General features: G+C 37.1%; 1 protein-coding gene across 8 annotated transcripts in view; it reads right to left on the bottom strand.

Moving 5' to 3' along the window:
• The window catches only part of PHF14 (PHD finger protein 14), a 184620-nt gene extending 172681 nt beyond the window's left edge, over nucleotides 1-11939 (bottom strand). For all 8 annotated transcript variants that reach the window (XR_008389646.1, XM_037167350.2, XM_037167348.2 and 5 more), the window contains exons 1-3: nucleotides 11775-11939; nucleotides 11192-11302; nucleotides 2790-3577 (exon numbers count right to left, since the gene is read on the bottom strand). Coding sequence is in view for 7 of the 8 variants with exons in the window: in XM_037167350.2 (XP_037023245.2) it covers nucleotides 2790-3577; nucleotides 11192-11302; nucleotide 11775 (900 nt within the window). In the remaining variant the exon portion in view is untranslated. The remainder of the gene's footprint in view (nucleotides 1-2789; nucleotides 3578-11191; nucleotides 11303-11774) is intronic.
• Nucleotides 11940-24492: the final 12553 nt, after the last annotated feature.

The raw sequence follows: 24492 nt of genomic DNA, 5'->3' as shown, positions 1-24492 counted from the left end.
TTAAACCTGCAACCTAGGTATGCGCCCTGAACAGGAATGGAACCTGCAACCGTTTTGGTGCATGAGATGATGCTCTAACCAACTGAGCCACCTTGCCAGGGCTGGATCCTTAATAATTTTTTTAAAAGTGTAAAGATGTCCTGAAACCCAAATGTTTGAGGACCCTTGCTTTAGAGTATTTTTAAGGTCTATAGCATAGATAGGTATGTTAAGGACATTAAGAGCTGATAGTTATAAAAGGCCCCTGCTCAAAACAAAAAATCAAATTCTCCTAAGAAACTTCAAAATTATGAAAGTTCCTGGGCATCATTTACATGACATCTAATATCCTTTCCCTATAAACTACCTGACATAGCAGCCAAGAAAAAAAAATGTACCTGCTTATAAACTAAATATAATTCTATTATGTACTGCTAAAGCCACATTTTACCTATCTCTACTACAAAATAGTATTTGAAAACTTAAAGGAAAAGCAGAGAACTATAATACTTCAAATATAATCAAATATATACAGATTGACTAATGGACCCCTGGCAAGGTATACCTACCTAAAATAGCCAGGAAAATACAACCATTAGCCCTAGGGCGACAAGAATTACTTTTAGTCCTCTTTTTACAAAGCTAAGATCATATGAATAGGAAATGTAAAAATATAAGATAATAATCTCAATTGATTCATTTCTTAATTTAATATCTAATTTGTCATGTTGATTAGTTTTTTAATTAAAATCTAATATCTAATTTGAGTAACATTTAAATAGAACTACAATAAGAAATATTGAAGAATTTCAATAATAGAGTTGGATGGAAAACAGTTATCGGACTTTCAGGTATAATATTATTCAGGGAAAACTTCCTATAAATTCTTCAACATTTCTGCATAGGGAAGAGCAAAAGAAAAATTAAGATAAAAGAATTCCTTCAGAAAAGGAATTAATGTAGCTAATTAAGAAAAAGGCACTTTTCCAAGAAATGCTCTGGAATCTCATTTCTTTGGGACTGTTAACCTAAATATATCAAACCCCATTATTTACTAAAGTCTATTCTGATAGGAAAAACTAAACAGCACATGTGGCCTTTAAATGCATCATAAAAATAGTCTACAACCTCTTAAGCAATACATTATATATTACAGATTATGAACAAATGGGTAATGTACAGATTTTATGTGGAAAATTTCTAAACGTATGCAGGTGTTCCCATACCTTATCATAAATCTATTCCACACTGGCTCTATCATTAGCCAGCCTACCCTGTGAATGTCAGACTAATAAAAATGAAGTAAGGAGGTGATGCTGCCAAAGGTAAAATTATTCGGTAAATACAGATATAATACCAAGTGCTATAAAATGAACTGGATACATGCCTAAAAATCAAATATGAACAATTGGACTTTCCATAGTTCTAGTTCCATAAATTGGCATTGAAGATATGGAATTGCCTGTGCTATATCATTATAAATACTACATTATGTTCCAAATGACATTTTCCTTAACCTACAGATAAGAATTAAGAGAGCAACAGAGGCAAGCAACACTCTTCATATGAAAGTGGGCCAACTAGAAATTTAAAAAGTTTATAATCTAAAATATAAACTGTTGTTTCACCTCTACTAACATACAACCCCTCATAGACTGCTGTAAATTATTTTAAAAAATCACCAAATTTTTAAATAAAACTTAGTTAAGATGGATAATTGCCACTATATAAAATTTGTAAGCATAAGAAATGTAAACAATAAAATAAAGCATAAAAGAAAAAATTTTCTACCACTTTAACCTATTGCAATGGTATGAAGAAAAAAACAAAAAATAAGTGCTTGATAAAGTGAAAAAGTGAATTTTCATGACTGTAAACATGCTAACAAAATGACAATTATTCATGACTATAAACATGCTAACAAAATGACACTTAACTATTCTACTTCTACATGTGATGCAACAGATATATCTACATGTGAGAAGACAACTCAGTCTTTCTTTTGAAGAGGAACAAATACATAAACACACAGACAGAGACATAGATGTGTTTGGCTGAAGAGTCTTGAATGTTGCATCTCGGACCCAATGGATAAACCTAACTTTCAATAGTAGAACTTCAAGTGGAAGAATTGAGTCATTACTGTAGTTTTATGACAGAAATGTTTGTTTTATGACAGAAATGTTTGTTTTCATTTCTTTGTGGAGAGAACTTATTTACTAAATACATGTAAACATATAGTTGCACTTACTCCAATGCATCTAAAGCAAAGATTTGGTGACTATTCAGATGATGGTGCTACAACTGGTGAATTAATTAACCTTGAAAATGAATCTCTAAAAGTCTGAGACCATCGTTAAGCTCTTTGTTGCCCTGCTCTAAAGTATTCTAAAAGTCTCACCTTTTATGTGGATATGACTACAACTAAGTTGAAAGAGAAGTAACCTTTCTCATAATCCAGTTAGCACCATTCGGCAGTCCTATGAACAATGGGGTGAGAGAATAGAATAGGGAAAGAAAACCCCTACCATTTCCCAAGTCTATGAATATAAAAATATTCCTCTAAATATATAGACTGTGAGCTCCTTGAGAACGATGATTGTGAATTCCTTGAGAACGGTGACAAACAGTAGGTACTCAATAAAGGCTGGTTGGTCAAATGAATAAGTGCTACAGTTAGGGTGCTCATTCACTCCCACAACGTCTATAAATAGGATTTCAAGGAAGCCACTCAATATAATTAGTAGAATGGTTTAGAGAATTCCCTTTTCCCCAGACAGACAGATATCATAAAAATTGGGTTGATCTACCTCATTACTCTTGCTTTGAGATAATGTCAGGCTATCATTGGTCAGTTCCTCATCATCAGCACTGTTTCTGCTAAGAACTTTACTCTTCTTTTTCTTGCAGCCCCCTTCACTGGCAGGACTGCTATGATCATCATCATTGCCTTCATCATTCTCATCCTCATCACTCCCACTTCCCTCATCTTCATCATCCTCATTGTCTCCATCACTTCCTTCTTTCTGAGATGCAGATCTCCCCTTTCTCTTTACTGCGGTAGGTCGCCAGTCATTGTCATCTTCACTATCATAGTCATCCATGTCATTCAGTTCTTCCATGGATACAAAATCCAAAAGGGGTCGATTTCGACGAAGGTTCCACTTTTTTGGCTCACTGACTTGTTCCTCTGTAGCTGCTGTTGTACTGGGGACTGAAGGAGATGTGTTAACAGCAGGAGGACTTGTGGCTGGTGAGGGGGCAGCAGCAGAAGCAGCCACATTATCAGATACTGTTGCTTTTTCTTTCTCCTTCTCTCTCTCCTTCTCTTTCTCTTTCTCTTTTTCTTTCTCCTTCTCTTTTTCCTTTTTCTTTCTAGGTCTTTCTCCATTTTCTTCTTCTTCCTTCTTTTCCATTTTAACTAACTGTTTTTCTGATGACAGTATTTCTTCCTCTGCAGAATTTTTAAGTTGTTCTTCTTTTACTTTAATGTCTTCATTCAGTTCTTCCTCTAAAACATTTTCTTCAGAATCACTACAGGAACCTTCTCCACTGTCCTTTGAGGGGTCTTCACTTCCATTACCACTCCCTTCAGAATCTGTTGAAAATATGAGAAAAAAAACCACACATATGTATATACATACACACACACACACACAACGCTGACACAAATGAAACCACCAAAATCTGTGAGTAACTTGCAAAACAATATAAACAAATTTAAGTCAAAGGATGGTAGACATTACTAACCTGATTAAATAATAAATCAATGAAGTTGGTGTAATGGTTTTAGTTCAATAGAGTACTAATGAAGATGAATATATGTAGCTCTAAATTAAAATATGCTTTAAAAAGAAGAGCACTGTTTTAGCATAACATATGATATAACTGGTACCCTAGAGGCTTCTTTTAAGTAAAAATTATTCTTTTTAAGTTGGGCACCTGATTTAGATTTTAATTCAATTATAATAGAATACACACCAAATTTTTCTTCACTTGTATCTTCCTTTCACAAACTTTATGGAGTTAAAAGCGATGAATCACAATCAGAACAAGAAAATCCTGACCCAAAAAACTTTATCATTTCATGCTTTACCCACAAAAATTAAACATAAATATTTACATTGGTCACCTTGTATCATATCCCTAATATAGCAATCATTTTAGAAGCACCAAAGACACAGAAGAGAAGAGACAATAGCAATGGCCCAGAAAATGGAAGTTGTAAAAGAAGTTGTAAGTTATCAATTTTCCTGCTTGTTAGGATACTTATTAGGATATCAATAAAAGGGTCACCTAAACATTCCAAAATTCTAGGCAATAACTGCTATATCCCCTAGATTGAAAGAAATTAATGATTTTTTTTAAAAAACTAAGCCATCTGGGAAATGAGCATCCATAATAGTCACTAAAAAGATAGGCTAAGGACATTACAGAGTTCACATAGGACTATAAACCTTCTAGCAAGTTTCTTCCTTTCTTGCCTAGCACAGCCCAGGCTCTCTCAGCCCAGTGCTACTCAGTAACCTACTCATCTTTATGCCTAATAAAATAAATAAAAACCTAAAACTCTAGGGAGAGGGACAATGAGGAGGAGAAAAAAGGAGGAAGTGGGAAACAAACCAGTCATAGTCAGGTCATGGTCAACACCAATAGTAAAATCTGTAGGGTGATGAATATTTTGTACCAATAACCAAGAAAAGAGTTATAATAAATGATTTTAAAAAGTCTATGATTCCACACTATTTTACTTTCTGTTAACCAGCCTTGGCCGGTATTATTAATTGGGCATTAAATATAAAAGAAAGTTGTCTACAATTAGTACCTGGTATTTAAATAGCTGAAATCCTTTACAAATGGCTGATTTAAAAATATCCTGCTAGTTACAGCACATTTTTTTAAAAAGACTAACATTTGGCAGATGTCAACTGAGCTTTTTTTTAAGTCAACTTTCCTTTATTTGCATATCTTTTTTTTATTTAGTTATTTTTCAAGTACAGTTTTTTTTGTCTATTTCTCTCATCCCAGCCCCCCCCATCCCATGCTCCCCACTCAACTGATCTTATAAAATTATTGTCAATCTCTACATTATCATGCCGGTATCCATAGCTTATTCAGAACTGTTGTGAAAAAACACTCCCATCCTAGACAATCTTGCATAAATTTCTGCAGTAAAATGTACAAATATTTATAAGTATGATCCATTAACACTACAAATAAACTCCTATCAGTACCAGTTAGGTTTTATCACCAAATAACCTTGTGCCAAACTTAGAAAACATATCTGGATTTGTCAGCTCCTTGGATTTCAGAAAGTGTGTGGGCCCAGTATCCCTCACAAAAAGGTGACTTCTTTCAATCCAATAGCCCTACAAATCATTAAGAACATTTTGATTTTTTTAACACCACTCACAACAATTAAACCTAACCTACCAAGAAAAACTACCTCTGGTTAAAAAAATAATAATAATTTCTAGATATTTTTAGATAAGGATCTACTAAACAATAAGTACAGCTGACTAAACTCTTCTAAGGCAAAAAAGAATTTTTGTGAGCTGTGACTAAAGAGAAGAGAAACACCTTGCAAACAATGTCATAATTAAGAGAGCTGGGAAATGGAGTAAGGATCCTTTTCTTCTGGACTCATCTTCCAGAAGCCTTTTTAGAATTACCTAAGAAGTACTCCTAATTATTTTACCAATAAAAACAGAATGATACAAAAGATTAACTGTAGCACAAATGTGAGTACTGGATCAAAACCGAGAGGAATCAATCCAACTGCGCTATTAGTACATTTTACAAACATCAAGAATTTTTAAATTTTGTTTTGGTAGTTATTGCCAATACAAATCAATTGATGAGTTTTCAAAGTAGAGGGAAACTTAATTGTTTTTATTTTATAATCATGCCTGAATAGAATGCAAACCTTAAAAATTTTAAGTGCTTTACATTTGTTAACATATCATTAGAAAACTGTGAGATTCTTCCACAAATCTTAATCCTCATAGCTTACCCAACCCTTCCTTCTCCGAATATAACATACTAGACATACTCCACTCACAGGCATCAGGAATATGTCAAATTTTATTTTCCTTTGATCTCTGAAAAATAACTTCATCTAATCAGTCATCACTTCTTTTTGGTACATATGCACTTGAGGGATGGAGATAAAAATATTTAGTTACAAGCACAGCTCGGTAATAATGGCAGTGAGAAAATAAGAGTCCTTGGCTATATATACTTTTGTAGGCTGCAAAGGAAACTTTCCTATCACTAAGAATGCAAACACAGACTCTCTGCCATATTCCAAATCTATCACTCTTACACCCTTAAAAGAAAAAAAAAGAACAGACTAGAGAAATAATTTAAATACTTCAAATATAGCTAATCTTAGGTATGAAGACCAGTGAATTCTAAGTCTGTAAGAAAAATTTTTATACTAAAAAAATTTTTTAAATTGAATTCCTTACTTTCTATTCAATTAAACAAAAGGTAACCATTCTCTCACACACACTATAACAAAATCTCTCCAATCAATAGCTATTTCAACTTATAGAAAGTCAGAGTTTTTGTTATAGTTACAGAATTAAAAAACCAGCCTTCAAGAATCCCTTTACAGTATTTAATGCTTAAGTTCTCTCCATGGTAAATACCAAACAATAAAACCAAAAACAAAACAAAATCAAAAAAAATATAACAGTATTATTTAAACCAGAGTTTTATGTTAGCTTTGCAATATAAAGAATCATCTTGGCTCATCAAATCTGATTATTCAATTTTTCTGGTCATTGATGTAGCCCAACAGTGATGAGTAATATAACTATACACAATAGACAACAGACAGATCACCGTGCTATTGGTTATTCAGTTACCATCCTGTGGCCATTTTAACAAACCCTGTATAGCAGAGGTGTCAAACTCATTTTCACCAGGGGCCATATCAGCCTTGCAGTTGCCCTCAAAGGGCCAAATGTAATTTTAGGACTGTATACTTGTAACTACTCCTTAACAGTTAAGGGAGAGCTCGGTGTTGCCTCAGGGTAGAAACAAGGTGTTGGGCCGTATGAAACAGGGTGGAGGGCCGGATTCAGCCCTCGGGCCTTCTGCCACCTGTGCTGTATAGCTTAGCTCTATTTTAAAAGCCAATCGGTCAACACAACTCACCCTCAGGTTCCAACTTTGACAATTTTGTGCCACAGTGGACACTCGGCAGTGTCTGGAGACAATGGTTGCCAGGAAAGGACAAGGGTTGGGAGTGCCAGGTAGGAAAGATGCTCCTGGCATTTAGTAAGGAAAAAACAGGGATACTGAAGAACATCCTACAATACACAGGTCAAGTCTCCACAACAAAGAATTATCCAACATAAAATGTCAGTAGTGCTGAGATTAAGAAACCACAGTCTAGCAAATCAGGCCTCAATGTGACCTCATTCTACTTCCCCAGGCTCATCTCTTCTATTCTTCTGTTTAGTCATGATCTAAGATTAATAAAAAAACGTTTCCAGCTTCTACACTTTTTAACAACGTTTCCCCACCAAGATTTCACTTTCTACTTTAACTCTTATGTCCTCAATAAAATCTCCTAAAATCAATCCAATGTAAAGTAGTCCCAAATCCTCTGAAACACCTTGAACTCTGTTAAGTGATCAATCATGGTGTATATCATCTACCCATTCTTTCATCTAATTATTCTATTATCACTATTTCTTTGTGAATTCACCGTAACATCCAGAAGTGCCTTTAAGCAAAACTACAGACCTCAATCCACTTAAAGTCAGATTAAGCACAAAATAATACCAAAGCAAAGTCTCAGCCTGAATCTTCCAGTTAAATTATTTTTTCTGACAACTTCACATAGTTAGGTTAATTACCTAACTATGACTAAAGACATAAAGTTAACCATCTTACTTTGGCCAGAGGGTTGGGGGACACAGCACTGCTATTTTGTCTCGTTTAGTAAAAGTAAGATATGTACTTTTCTTCAAAAAGATTTCATTTATACAGCAGATTACTAAATGTAATCTATCTTAGCCCTAATCCTAGGTCCAAGTCTCAAATATAAACCACTTTAACTAGGCCAAACCATGAAACTGCCAATATTTGACAGTTTTACATCTTTAAAAAATGGTAATTTCGTATGGTTTCATCTAACATTCCCACACATGGTTTTTCTGATGGTTATCACCATAAACCTAATATACTAGTATCCCATTTTAGCACTTATTAATTTTTAAGTTAATTGACTCTTCTTAGTCAAAAGTAAGAAATTTAGATCTACCTTCACATTTGAAATAAAAGATAATCTATTTTCAGTTCATAATTTTGCAATTGTAGAGGCTTATAATTTTTATTTAATTTATTGTATTTTTTTATTTTTATTTATTGTTTTTAGAAAGAGAGGAGAGACAGACAGAGACAGAGAGAGAGAAACATTGATTTGCTGTCCCACTTATTCATGCATTTATTTGTTGATTCTTGTATGTGCCATGACCAGGGATCAAACCTGCACCCTTGGCATATGGAGACGCTGCTCCAACCAACTGAACTACCTGGCCAGGGCAAAGCTTATAATTATTAACTTGCCAATTTTTTGGCAGATAATTTTTGAGCAATATTCATCCTTTTCAATTTTACCATCTGAGCAATACATGAATAAAATTATGTTTACTTACAAGGGTCTTAAATATAACTTTAGTCTATAGAATTGTCTATACTTATTCTTAAAGCCCAACAGAAATGTGAAGTTTTGTTTCAGAATTTCAGATTTCAAAATAAAGATCAGAAGAAACTGATGCACAGAATTCAGATAAAAATTGAAGCCAATCAAGCTAAGCACTTTAACGTTAAGTTCTAAGGAAGTCAGTAGTTCATTCAGTAATTTGTAAAAATTGATTTGAAAGAAGCTATGATCAACACATGGTTACGTAATATATTTCCACTTTCAATTTAATCTCCTATTCATAAGTAGGCTTGGGATTCCACAATGTTAACATGTTTGAAAATCAGTGATGAGTCCAATGTCTTATTTCATGTAAGAGTCCATTATCTCAGGCACAGAAAAGATTCAAACAGGAATACACTGGTTACCTACAATAAGCTGACATCTCAGCTATGTGAAACACAATGCACCTTAACCAAGAGCAGAAAATAACATTTAATTTCTACTGACTATGAACTATTTTAAAGAAAATCATTTTATACTGAACTTTCATTTATAATAACATCAAGAACTACACAGATAAATTTTGACCTGGGGTCATAAACTTAATAACCCCAGAGGCCAGGAAAGTAAATTACAAGTATAGCCAACTAGGTATTATGACAAGAGGGAACAGAAAGTATATAGATTTTCAGTACCTTCATATTTTTCTAAATAAAATTATCTGCTAACAAAACTCATCCTACCACTTACCACAAATAATAGATAATTCCCATCAATTCTGATTGAGATTTAACAATCAGGAATCTCTAGTTAGCTTGACACCATAAATTATTTTGAGAACGTAGTTTGTACCATTAAATTGTTTCAACTCTTGTAAAAGTGATACCTGTGAATGACTCCATCTCAACAAGCAAAAACAAAAAAAAAATCTACAAAATCAGAATTTATTGCCACAAAAATAATTATGCAATACCTAAAGAAATTAAGCTTTGGAGTTTTTCTTAGAAAGGTATTCAAGTAAGTCATAATTTCTGAGACTCGGCTATTTTTGTCACACTTTACAATTTGGATCATAATCGATCAAAACAACATAAAGAACATTCTTCTCTGCCAAGGTTTCACCAAGAGAACTAAAGTATGTTTGGATTTTACACCTTGCCCTTCCCATTCTTTCTCTTCTTTGGAAGTACCAAGCTTCAGTGAATCAACTAAATGAAAGATAAAAAGAGCAGCAAAGGTTAAAAAAAGCAATCAAGATAAACATTTTGATTACTGGGAGTGACCTCAATTAGTCATCACAACATTCAAGTAGTTTCAGTTTGAAATTACACCCTATCTCTTTTTTAGGGTCTAAGTAGAGAAAAGATTGTAAATTTTGGAAATCAAAAGATACGGATTAGATCTATTATGGCCTGTGTGACCTCATGCAAGTTCTTTAAACTCAGTTCCTCTGTCATATGTAAAGTAACATCTCCTTCACTAAGTTACATTAAAAATTAAATGAGATTATAGAAACAAAAGTTCTCCGTAAATCACAGGCGAATTCGGATGGCTGGTGCTCTTAAATGTAATAATAAAAACACAACCTAACTTCATCCCTTCCTATCATCCCTAGTGGGGAAAGGAAGGCAGGCCAGCAAGGAGAGAGATGTGACTAAACATAGAAAATTCTATGGAAGAATATTTTTAAACTGTTAAAGGGATAAAATTGGAAAGGCTTTCATTTCTCATTTTATTTAAATTTCCACTCAAAAGGAGCAGAATTATAAGTAATTTTTATTGTTTATGTGCACCTTGGTATTTTTCATATAAAACATTTTAACATAATTTGTGTCCATTTCTCAGATTCCTGCAATTAAATCTTTAGATATATCTCTCTATATATGAGTTACAGTGAACAGAAGATACGAAGCACACCATACTTTTACATATTTTCCAATTTTGTACAATGTGAATATATGACCTTTTAAAAAAGTCCATTGTTTTTAAAAATCACAAAATACAGAGCAAGTATGTATGCTTTACATCTCAGATTTTTGAAAGGCCCAATCCACAAGGTCCAGCAGCTACTAGGAAGCACAACTTTTTTCCTCAGGTCAGTTTTATTCTGGTAAGGGAGCTAATACACAAAAAATAAAGCTCTCCTCGAGAGTGCCAAGCGATCTGAAAAGAGAAGAACCCTGCTCACGAGCAGTTCAAGACTCACATTACTCTCAGGATGTTACTCTACCCAGTGATATCTCTCAATTTCCCCTCCACCCAGGAAATAAGCATACATGTATTTTCAAGTAATAAATAGAGAAAATGTTTTTGCATCTTTGGAAAAAGTCCTCTGCCAGCTCATTACCTAAGTATCAACAGAAACAGAGGTAACGACGGAATCTAGTGATAGAATCTCAGGGAAAAGTGGGAAATCAAATGGACAAAATAAGTAATATTTATGTGCTTTAAACTTTAAGTTGCCATTTTAATCAAAACCAATTCTTTATAAAATATCTAAAAATAAACCCAACTCCAGAAATCTGAGAAAGGGAAGAGAGAAACATTTACCTGAGGCATCTCCAACTTTAAAATCACTGTCATCTGAACTATCATAATCGAGAGCTTCTAGCAGAGAAGCTGCCAAAGGCTTCACCTGCCTCCTCTTGGAGCTGCGATCCACTGTTAAAGGGGGAAAAAAATACAGCGTCATTCAAAATCATACCAAGCACAGGGGAGGGTTGTGGTGCTGAAGGAAGGTACAAAAGACCTCGTGCAGAGAATCTTTATCTAATTCACTTCTCGGCCAAAGGTGTTGGGGGAGGTTGGGGAGGGAACGCGGGCTCGTGAGTACCGGGCCGCAAGGTGGGCAGCTCCAGCCACTAGGTGAAGCGAAGGCGAAATCGCAGCTGACCCTCTTGCACACCTTGTGATGTTTCGGTGACTTGCTCGTAATCCCTCATTTGGACACCGTGACAATCAACAGAAAGCAAACGCAAAGCCCAAGGAATAAAAGAAGCCGCGAACATGCCCGCGGACTGTGAAGGGGAAGAGTCCACGGAGCGCCCCAACCCCCGCCCTGGTGTCCCACCGGCCCTGACTTCTAGAAGAGCCGAAACGGTTCTTTCTCCCCGCGGAGGCCTCCGACACTTACTAAGGAATCCGTGAGGTGGTCGTTTGGAGGAAAACTAGAGAGGCTGCGTGAGCTCAGGCAGCGCCGAGGTCGGGGACTGAGACCGCGGAAACAGATCGGAAAGATGCTACTTAAAATCTGCGGTGCCGCCGAGCGGATCGGGTCATCCCAGGTGCACCCTTGCAGTCCCCGCCCGCACCCCACCCCCCGGCCCGCCCCCCAGTCTTCTCGAAGCCAGCCCGGCCTCTCGCGCCCCCTTCCCACGGCGCTCCCAGGGCACCGGCGCCCTCCGCTGCAGGCAGCGTGGCCAACCCGGCAGGCCCGGAGAGTTACTATCCCCCGTTAAAACTGTTAGGGAAAAAAGAAAAGAAAAGAAAGAAAAACTTTATTAGCCTGCACCAAAAGCAACAGGAAAAAAAAAAAGAATTTGCACAGTCGGAGGCTGATTGCTGAGGCCGATTGCTGAGACAATAGGGAAAGCAACGACCCGGATACAGCTCGGGAGGGAAGGAAGTGAAAACACGAGGCAGAGCTGGGCCCTACGTGCAGCAGCCGCCGAGAGCGCCTGCGCCCAGGCTAGCAGCCTCTCTCCGTTCCAGAGAGCAACCGGACAAAGCCGAAAGGGAGCCGACGGCGAGCCGAGACTCGGCGGAGACCGAGCCGAGCCCAGTCGACTAGTACCGGAAGGAGCAGAGAACCGTCCCAGGCACTGCGTGGCTCCGCCCACAAATCCCTGACGCTCCACCTTCAGTCCAAATCTCGGGGGAGGGGCGGAGGCAGGTTAGGTTTCTGGTTTTAAGTATTCACTCAGAATGCATTTTCCATAAAAGAACTTTTGCTAACTTAAGTCACAAGTCATACCACCTCTTCTGCTGCTCTTTCTATAAATTGCATCCTTTAAAATATCTAGGTGCCTGGGGATTTTTTTAATTCTGAAAGTGGGTGATGTGAGAATAGCATTAGACCTTGTTTGATGGCTGCTTAGATAAATACAACTCTAACAGGGAAAAATCATTCATTTAATTATATTAACTATTGTTTCAATGATTGTAATGTGGACAGACATTTTCACATAAATAAAATATACATAGTATTTTTATATACTATGAGACAGATAATACACCTAGGGGAAAATATTCCATTTTACAAATATATTGTGCATTAACTGAAGATGGGTGTCCACAGGAATGTGAAATAGTGCCTTGCATCCACTTAGATAACTTAATTTATTGAAATGAGTTTTTAAGATCATAACAGGACAGTATGTACAACCAGACATGGCAGTCTTCTGTCAACAGATGGCCGGATGGTCATTGTAGATAATTCAATGCCAGTAGGAATTTCCAGTTTGGGGTGCAGTGAAGAATGAAACTTTATTCAGTGCATACAGCTCAATCGTGATATAGTGTGGCAGTGGAACAACGCAACAGTATACAGCTCAGTTATGAAGCAGCATAGCATGGCTGGGAGGCAACACCTGGGGCCAGACCCCTCTCTGCTCCTGCTGTGCTCCCCTCTACTCCAGTGAGACATCTTTGGTGTTTCAGCTTGAGCCAGGGAAACAGTCTTTACTCTTTCCTGGAAAGGGAAAGTGCACTTTTGGAGCCAGAGGGGAGCTAACTTCTAGAGACAGAAGTCTTGCCTCTGCGGCTTTTGCAAGTGAGGACTCCAAATTTCCCCAGTTTAATCCGTCCAAAAATCACTATCCTGATTTGTCAAAATAGAGCTTCTCTGATTGCTCAGTGAAGATTCTGATGGTGATATTGCTGTGCAGCTCTGATAGGATGAGGAAAACTTCAGTCTTCGTCACTGAAATACTATTCCAGGAACTCCTTTATAAGGGCTGGTTCATATGGCAGGAACACAGTACAGAGAGGCAATTCAGTGCAGGCTTCTCCCTGAAGTGTGGTTTGCATGAGACCCCTATGTAGAAATGGATGCTTGACTCTGCCTTCAAATTTGAGTACAGTTATCCACCGGGAGCCCTTTTCTGTGGGTATCTTTGTTCTTAAGGGTTCACACCTTCAATAGTCACAAACATCATGCTAATTCACATACAAGTTAGCTACTTTTAAAAGAAACATTAAGATGTTAGAATATAAGCAGCATTAATATTTTTAAATGTTTATATATTAAGGATAGAGAAAGATTTGCATGAAGCTGATTCAATTTGTTTATTCCACAAGTATACATTTATAATAGGCAATGTTCATAACATGAGAAAATGCACTGCTATGAGAGACTTTAAATTAAATGTGTAGGAATCAAATCGTATAATGAGTTGGCATTGGTGGTATACTGGTGAGCATAGCTGCCTTCCAAATCGTATAATGAAGTAATGGAGCTTACTCTTTGGAAGAGAGTGAATGGAAGAAATATGTTTAGTGCTTTTATAAACTAGAATTAAATTACATAACATTAAATTTGAAAAATATTGGGTTGGACAAAAAGTTCATGTGTTTTTTTTTCTGTAAAATAGAAGACACAGTTTTCATTTCCACCAATAACTTTTTGATTTGGATATTTTCAGTATGTTGGCTATCTCCCACACGTTTAAATTGTTCTCAATTAATATCTCCACTTGATCACTATTAACTTCAATCATGAAGCATCATCCCAACCATGGAACATCATCCAGACTAAAATCTCCAGCATGAAACTTACCAAAACCACTTTTGACACATTCATTCAGTCACAGCACCTCCTCTATACACTGCACAAATCCTTTTTTTTGCATTTCGGTTGCATTTTTACCTTCCTTGAAATAATAAAATATAACATGCCCAAAATGTTGCTTATTTTCTTCTATCTTCAATATTAAAATGGCTATACAAAAATTCACCAATTTTGTTAAGCTTTTTTAATGCATGCTGACATGACAGTTGTCATAATACAATGTAATAAAGTTGTTTCGAATGAAGTGAAAGACAACTAAGCCTTACTAGAGCCATCTTACAGAAAAAACCAAACGAACTTTTTTTTTTGGCCAACCTAATAGTATATGTGTGTGCTGTACAGTTTGTGGGATGATTACCTAGAGGTTGGACTTTCTGCAAGACAGTTGTCTTTTCCTTTTCCAGAGTTTGGAGTGTATTTAGGGATACAAACAAGTCAATAAACAATTGCTGTGTATTGTAGAAAGGGCAACCAGAGACAAAATACACGTGCATAGAAGAGATAAGGCACTCAGGCAGAGCTTCCTGGAGAAACTTGTATTTAGATCCAGACGTAAAGTGTCTGGACTGGCCTGGAGAAGGGAGAGAAGGAGACAGGTGTTCCGGACCCAGGAAAGGACTCATGCAAACGCCCAGGGATAAGGGAGAGGGACTAGTCAGATTCCTCAAAAGCTGGACGACCTCTAATGCAGCCAGGGTATCCCTTCATAACAGTACTCGTACCAGTTATATTGCAGCCTCATCTTTCTGTTTTCCTCGTCACTGCTAAAAATGTAAACCCTTCCAATATCTCTGAACCTCTAGTCATCTGACCCAAACTACCACCACTACGTGCCCCTACACATCTTTCCAGTGTGCAGTAGAAACTTCCATTCCAAAATTTTTTCATGGATTCACAGGAGAATTCTACAAAGCATTTAAGGAAGAGCTAACCCCCATTCTTCACAGACTATTCCAAAAAATCCAAAAGGATGGAAAACTCCCTAACTCCTTTTACGAAGCCAGCATCATCCTAATTCCAAAACCAGATAGAGATACAACAAAGAAAGAAAACTTCAGGCCAATATCGCTGATGAACATAGATGCTAAAATCCTCAACAAAATATTAGCAAATCGCATCCAACAATATATCCAAAAGATTATACACCATGACCAAGTGGGATTCATCCCAGGGATGCAAGGATGGTTCAACATTCGCAAAACAGTAAATGTAATTCATCACATAAACAAAAGCAAAGACAAAAACCACATGATCATATCGATAGACGCAGAAAAAGCTTTCGATAAAGTACAACACCCATTTATGATAAAAACACTCAGCAAAATGGGAATAGAGGGGAACATTCCTCAATATAATAAAGGCCATTTATGAGAAACCTACAGCCAATATCATACTCAATGGACAAAAACTAAAAGCTTTTCCACTAAGATCAGGAACAAGACAAGGATGTCCACTTTCACCACTCCTATTCAATATAGTATTAGAAGTTTTGGCCATAGCGATCAGACAGGAAAAGGAAATAAAAGGCATCCAAATAGGAAAGGAGGAAACAAAATTGTCACTGTTTGCAGATGACATGATAGTGTACATGGAAAATCCTATAGACTCTACCCAAAAACTGCTCAAACTAATTAATGAATTTGGCAAAACAGCAGGATACAAAGTCAATATCCAGAAATCAAAGGCATTTTTGTATACAAACAATGAATCAGCAGAAGCAGAAATCAAGGAAAAAATCCCATTCGATATAGCAAAAAGAAAAATAAAATATCTGGGAATAAACCTAACCAAGGAGGTAAAAGACCTGTATGCAGAAAACTACACAGCACTGAAGAAAGAAATCAAGGAAGACACAAACAAATGGAAACATGTACCGTGTTCATGGATTGGAAGAATTAACATCATCAAAATGTCCATACTACCCAAAGCAATATACAGATTCAATGCAATACCTATTAAAGTACCAATGGCGTATTTCACAGACATAGAACAAACACTTCAAAAATTTATATGGAATCATAAACGAGCCCGAATAGCAGCTGCTCTTTTGAGAAAGAAGAACAAAGTAGGAGGAATCACAATACCTGATATCAAACTGTATTACAAAGCCACTGTAATCAAAACAGCCTGGTACTGGCATAAAAACAGGCACATAGACCAATGGAACAGAACAGAGAGCCCAGAAATCAACCCAACCCTCTACAGTCAATTAATATTCGACAAAGGGGGGCAGTAACATAAAATGGAGCAAAGATAGCCTCTTCAGCAAATGGTGTTGGGAGAACTGGACAGCTACGTGCAAAAAAATGAAACTTGAGCACCAACTTACACCATACACCAAAATAAATTCAAGGTGGATAAAAGACTTAAATATAAGCCATGACACCATTAAAGTCCTAGAGGAGAACATTGGCAAGAAAATCTCAGATATTCCACGCAGCAACATTTTTACGGATATGTGCCCTAGAGCAAGGAATATAAAGGAAAGAATAAACAAATGGGATCTTATCAAAATAAAAAGCTTCTGCATGGCTAAAGAAAACAGTATTAAATTAAAAAGACAACCAACTGTATGGGAAAACATATTTGCCAATGATACCTCAGACAAAGGTTTAATCTCCAAAATATACAAAGAACTTACACGACTCCACTCTAGGAAGACATCGAACCCAATTAAAAAATGGGAAAAGGACTTGAACAGACACTTCTCTAAAGAGGACATACAGAACATCCAGAGACACATGAAGAGATGCTCAATATCGTTAGCTATCAGAGAGATGCAAATTAAAACCACAATGAGATACCATTTTACACCAGTCAGGATGGCTATAATAGACAAAGCAACAAACAACAAATGTTGGAGAGGGTGTGGGGAAAAGGGGGTCCTTAGTTCACTGTTGGTGGGATTGCAGACTGGTACAACCATTATGGAAAACAGTATGGAATTTTCTCAGAAAAATAAAAATTGACCTGCCTTTTGACCCAGCAATTCCACTGCTAGGATTATACCCCAAGAATCCTAAAACATCAATTTCAAAAGAACCTATGCACCACAATGTTCATAGCAGCACAATTTACAATAGCCAAGAGTTGGAAGCAACCTAGGTGCCCATCAGTAAATGAATGGATACAAAAATTGTGGTACATATACACCATGGAATTTTATGCAGCAGAGAGAAAGAAGGAGCTACTACCTTTTGCAACAACATGGATGGAACTGGAAAGCATTATGCTGAGTGAAATAGGCCAGGCATTGAAGGACAAATACCATATGATCTCACCTTTGACAGGAAGCTAAAGAATAAAACAAACAAGCAAACAGAATGAAAACAAAGACGCTGAAATAGAGAACAAATGGGCAGCGACCAGAGGGGAGAGGGAAGGGAACTTAAGGGGAAAAAGGGGGGAGGGGATTTTGAGAAACAAGTATGAATGACACAGAGATGAGGACTGGGGGGGTGGGGAACGGGAGGGATGGGGGAGACCGGGCGGGGGGGGGGGAAGAGGAAAAAAAAAAATGTACTTGAAAAGTAACCAAATAAAAAAATAATAATAAAAAATAAAAAAACAAAACAAAAAAAAACAAAATTTTTTCAAAGCCCACTTAGTAAACCTTCTGCCTTACAATTGAAACTGAATCTAAGATGTTTGGAGGTAAAGAGATGGGGTGCTTGGGGAAAGTAAAATAAGAGCAAGAAAAACTAAAATTGGATTGTTTCACCTGGTTTGAGGGAGAAGATGTAGATCCTGATTACCTTTTTTAAGCATCAGAAAAGTGCAAACCAGTTTCTTGGAAGTCTAAGGGTAATAGGTCTGGTTCCCAAAGGGTAATTGAACATCTGAACTACCTTTCTACCCTCCCCAAAATTCACTGAAATCACAAATATACAAATGGAAATAAAGCCATAAAACCATCGTACTGCTGTGGAGGAGTCCACCAGCAAACTTTTGAGGACTGTTGAAGAATTTTGACCGTTACGGGGAAGAGCTCAGATTGCCAACAAAACTGGCCAAGAAACTAAGAATTTTATCCAAGTGAAATAGAAGAGTCACTGAAAGAGTTTTTCTAATAAATTCTCCATATATCCTTCAGATGGGAGACAGTGAGGCCTGTGGGAAGGGCAGATTTGGACAACAAACTGGGTAATTCATTAGAAAGAAAAGTCACGTAGCAATCCTGTTTGCAGAGCAACTGAAAACAGTGTTTCTCCCCAGAATAAAAGTTCCAGTTCCATTCTATTACATAGTAAGTCTGACTCCAGAAATTTACCAAAGTGAGCACCAGGTGGTTTACAGGAGAAAGAAAGAGTGAGCCCAGTGATTATCAACTGTCATGAGAAATAGGAAGATTCAGCGTACAAACTATGCATAAACCAGAAAGGAGAGACTGTTCACATGTGTCCTCCCTATGCCACCAACCTTCTTTCCCCACACACAGCCAGCAGAGCAAGGGTATCTATAAACAGAACTTGCGTTCATATCTGCCAGGCGAAAGGCCTTCTTTAGGTGAGGTATATAAATTCCGGCTACCAATACCACACAATCTATGCATACAGACGTATAGACAACCAACAATCATTAAATATTTTGGTAAAACTAACAACATGAGAGGAACTAAAAATTTTTAAATCTTTAGAACAATTATATGATTCAGATATATCAGGTTTCCTATGTACATCATGAAATTTAGAAGGTTTTGAAAGGTAGACAGAGGCGTTCTCTTAGCTGCAGCAACCGAAGGAAAGCTGAATTATAAATGAGAATAGAATCTACCTTCTGACTTCTGCCTTCAAAGGTATAAGGTCATGGTGGAGGAGCAGTTCTGGAAAAGGTCAGCAGCAGTAGCTGCTCTTATTTTCTGACTTCTAGATCACAGTTACATTATATGATCTTGAAACTAAAAGCCTCATTGTATTCCTGACCTTCATTCTTCCGGTCTTTCAAATGATTTCGCATGCGCCAAATTTCTTTTCAGTGTAAACTACCTGGAGTGGTTTCTACTTCCTCTATTAATATCTTTTGTGATACAATATTTGGTACAGAAAGATGTTCATGAAATAAATAAAACCTCAGGAACTTAAGTTTTATTATTTGGAGTTGTTCTAAAGACAGTGATAACTTTATTACCAGTGAAAAATAAGATATTGGTAGTTGAAGCCATATAATGGTAAAACAGTTATTTACATTATCACAATTAAGCACCTGGAATAGTTGCCTTTGGTAACAAGTGTTTGATAGAACATTAAGAGGGAAATGAAAGCTACTGAGCAGGGCTACCGTCAGCAGCTAGCCGAACAGCTGCCATTCGTGATCCCTAAGAAGATATATTTTACAGAAAGTCCATGGCTCATTTGTTCTCACTATAATTAATATTTTCAGAGATATTCAACAGAAAACAATATTGATGAAGTAAGACAAGGTTGAGCTGAAATTTCTAAACTTCAAGAGAATATGAAATGCTCTCATAGAGGAAAAAAGCCAGAATTTCTACAAAGGAAAAGAAATCAGGTTCAAATTAGAATTTCTAACTGCAACTTTGGATGGCCAGGGACTTGAAAAATCATTTCAATGTTTTTAATAATGGGTTTATTGGTAATCGCCCTTTTCATGTTCTGTAAAATATACTGACTACAGAATTTTCTTTAAAGATTTAGGCAGTAAGAGTCTACTCTAGTATTACCTGAGGAAAAACGTTTCCTATAACAGAATAATATTTAAAAAATTAAGTTTTTCATATATATAATTCAAAAAAATTAAATATACAAATGAGTATCATGAAAATACATTTTTATCTAACATTATCTTTATTGAGATATAATTTACATACCTTACAACTCACCATTTCATGTTATAAAATTTAATGGTTTTTAGTATATTCAAAATTTGTACACCCACCACCACTATTTAATTTTAGAACATTTACATCATCACAGAAATAACCCCTCCCCATACACGTTAGCAGTAACTCCTCATGTTCTCTATTCCTAGCCCCTGACAATCGTTAATCTAATTTCTGCTATGGATTTATCTATCCTAAACATTTCATATATATGGAATAAAAATGGTACGGTCTTCATTTCTGGTTTCTTTTGGCTAGCATAGTGTTTTCATGGTTCATCCGCATGGTACTATAGCTTGTTTTTAAGTTAACGTGGTACTGTAAAATGTGATCCTTATTTGTTCTCCATTGAGAAAAAACAGAAGTGAGAAGTGAGTACCTCAATATTTGCTATAATAGCTGTTTATTAGACAGATCTCTTAGACAAATCAAGGTGTTTTATCATGCTTCAGGGCATATTAATGGCAGTCTTAGGGGCTGAGTTTCACAAGGGGCAAGTCCCAAGAAAGCAAAGCAGATGGGCAAAGACAGCATCAGTGGAGCAACATCGTGAAGTTTCCAGTATTGTATGTTAGACAGACAAATAAGGTTTGTTAGAGACAGGAGGTCTCATGTCATCAACTCAAAAGGTGGAAAAGCTTCCAAAGAAACAAATATGCATAATGATACCTTCTGTTCTTTTTCATCCATCAGATCTTTAAGTGACAAATCATAGGCAAACTTCCTAACATTGTTCTAAATCTAGACAACTTAGTTTTCAAAAAAGTTTATTGGAAAATAGAAGAGAGGAGAGTGAGAAATAAATAAATGTTTAGATAGAAGGATCATCAAGAAGAAAACATCTTGCTAAGTACCGACAAGCCTCTCTTGAGCCCCTCTATTAATCCTCCCTTGGTGCCTATAAAGGTGGTCATTATCCTGAGTCTAACACTATTTTTAAATTGTGTGTGTAAATGGACTCACACAGTATGTATTGTTTTGTTTCCAGCTTCTTTGACTATTTCTTTTCTTTCTTTTTGGTGAGGATCACCTATATTGTTGTGTATAAAGGTACTTCATTTGCATTGTGGAAACACATGCTTGAATGTATCACAATTTATGTATTCATTTACATTTGTTCAACATTTTGGCTCTTTCCAGTTCAAGGCTATTATAAGTAATGATTCTGTATGTATTCTCGTTCATGTCTCTTGGTGTACATAAGCACACATTTCCTTTGGGTTTATATCTCAAAGTGAAATCACTTAAATATAGTTAGTATTCAAATATTCAACCTTAATAGAAGAAAATCCAACAGGCTTTCAAAGTGTAGTACAAATTTATATTCTCACCAGCAATGTACCAGTATTTAGGTGTAGCTTTCTTTTTCTTCTGTGCGGCAGTTGGAGAGAGTCTTGAATCTTTAGTTGGATATCATACATCAGATTTGAAACGATCTTTGTTATGCTTCCAAATATTTGTTTATGCTCTAGTCCAGCAATTCTCAACATTTTTCATCTCATGGCACATAAGCTAATTATGAAAATTCTTCAGCACAGCAAAAACATAATACTTTTTACCGATCTGACCAAAAATATATATAATTTTTATTCATTCACACCAGATGGCTATTATTTTGGCTTTTTTCATGATTTTATTTGACAGTCTAAGGGAAAAGAGGTCAATGCCCCTGACTAAAGAGTCAGGTGGTACATGTTTTAAAAACTCTGGTGGCACCCCAGTTGAAAATTGCTAAATCACTGCTCCGGTCTTCTTGTCCTCTCTAGAACTTAACTTCAAATCTATATTACTCTTTTATCTTCTGTGTCTCCTGCACTGTCTCCATTTTGTTTCACAGTTCTTCGTTTTCATTGTTCTTGGCCACTTGTCATTTTTTTTCCCATTTGGTGAAAGGCATATGGTTACCAGGTATCAGGAAAGCTCACATATGGCTTGGATAGTAAATTTCCTCTTTGGTGTTTTGTTGTTTTGATATAAAAGTACCTGCCCTGCCTAGTGTGGCTCAGTGGATTGAGTGCTGGCCTGAACACTGAAAGGCTGCCAGTTCAATTCCCAGTCAGGGTTGCAGGCCAGGTCTCCAGTTGGGGGCATGCAAGAGGCAACCAATCAATAATATATCTCCTATACATCAATGTTTTTCTCCCTCTCTTACTGGCTCCTTCCCCTCTCTCTAAAATTCAGTAAATAAAATCTTTAAAAGAACCCAACTGTTTCTGCTTGCTGCAGCCTGGCCAGTCTATGGGGTGAGGTAGAGGGGAGGGGAGAGAGGAGAAAGAAAGGGTAGTGAAAAGGGGCTCAAAAGAGCCTTGCACCTCTGAAAGTCACGTAGCTGGTGGTGGCAACTCAGGATGGGGGTTTGGTGCTGGCTTTGATGGGGGGCTGGCAGACAAGCTGTTTTTTTCATGGCTTCTTCAGCCAGGTCATAAGTGATCATACTGCTGGAGGCCTGGGGAGAGTTCAAGTGCTCTGTGTGCTCCAACGCTGTTGCCATGAATGGCAGAGTAACTTCCTGAAGAAGAAGCTCACCCACCAGTAACCTAGTGAGGCCTTGGGGAGACTGGAGGGTCGGGGGTAGAGGATGTCTTCCCCAGGGTACCCAGCACTTTCACAGGAGCTCTTATTGGAACTGGAACCCAGGCGGTGCTGGTAGTAGTCATGGGTGGCCAACAGAAAGTTACTGGAGGGGTAGAGGGGAAGGCTGCCATGGTCTTGCTTGTGTGCTGGTGGAAACCTTGGTGGTGACCCCTTAAAGGCCTTAGCACCCAATCATGGGTGGCAGAGAAGGGGGTACCAGGTCTGGGAGCCCAGTTGCTGGGAGACTGCTTCTTTAATTTATCTCTTTCCTCTTGCATTTTACTGTAAGTAGCAGGGAGAAATGAGGCCTTATCTTCAGTACTTCACTTGGAAATCTCCTCAGCTAATATCCAAGTGTATCATTTACCAGTTACACTTTATGTTCAGTAACAGAACACAATTCCACCAGGTTGTCTTCCACTTATAACACAGATCACCTTTCCTCCAGTGTCTGATAACATGTTTCTCATTCCTTCCTGTGACCTCACCAGAAGCACCTTTAATGGTCATATTTCTACCAATGTTTCATTTGTGACAAGTTCTGTACCTCTAAGATGATAGAAGCTTTCTCTTCCACGCTCCTCATTTCCCTCTGAACTCTCATCAGAACTGCCGTTCATATCCATGTTTCTAGCAATTGTCTCTTCAAGGTAACCTGGACTTTCTCTATCATGTAGCTCAAAATTCTTCCAACCTCTACCTGTTACCCTATTCTGAAGACATTTCCCCAATTTTAGGTATTTGGTACAGCAGCAACTCACTTTTGGTACCAAAATCTGTATTAGCTTTCAAGGACTTCCATAAAAATTACTACAAATTGGGTGGCTTAAAACAATAGAAATTTACTTTCCCACAGTTCTGGAGGTCAGACGTGTGAAATCAAGGTATCCATAGGGCACACTTCCCCCCAAGGCTCTGCGGGAGAATCTTTCCCTGCCTCTTCCAGTTCCCAGTGCCTCCTGGGGTTCTTGAGCTTTTGGTAGCTTAACACCAGTTTCTGGGTTCTTTATATGGCCTTCTTCCTGGTTTGTTTCTTTGTCTGGGTGTTCACTCCTCTTCTTATGAGGACACCAGTCACTGGACTTAGATCCTACCCTAAGCCAGTGTGACATTATCTTAGCCAATAAACCTCTGCAATGACCCTATTTCCAAATCAGGTCAGATTCTGAGATTCCGGGTGTTCATGAATTTTCAGTGGACACTATTAAACCCACTGGACCTTTCAATGTCTTTGAGCAGAAAAACATAGTCTGCATTGTCTGAGTAATCTAGAGTGCCATTCTTTGAGTGAAATTCCGTGAATAGTTTGAAAAATCAAGTAATTTTAAATTAATATGTTACTACTGGCCCACATTTTGAGAGATATGATATTTCTTTGGTAAATGGCTGTCATCAGTCTGGTCAGGATTAAAGAAAGCGTGAGTTCACGTTAAATTTTAGTATTGAGGTTAATGCTTGCTTTGTAATGTGAATTTGGAATACTCCTTTTTCAATGTTACGGAACAAATTTAATAGTATAGGAATTATTTATACTTTGAACTTTTGATAGATATTATGAATTAAATGTTTGTATCCTACAAAAATTCATACATTGAAGCCCTAACCCCCGGCATGATACTATTTGGACATAGGGCCTTTCGGAGGTAATTG

Source organism: Artibeus jamaicensis, unplaced genomic scaffold (assembly GCF_021234435.1).
Source record: "Artibeus jamaicensis isolate MK-2021 breed Jamaican fruit bat unplaced genomic scaffold, CSHL_Jam_final contig_923, whole genome shotgun sequence".
NCBI lineage: Eukaryota > Metazoa > Chordata > Mammalia > Chiroptera > Phyllostomidae > Artibeus > Artibeus jamaicensis.
Note: the sequence above shows the minus strand (reverse complement) of the source record. Positions and strands in the feature narration are given on the sequence as shown.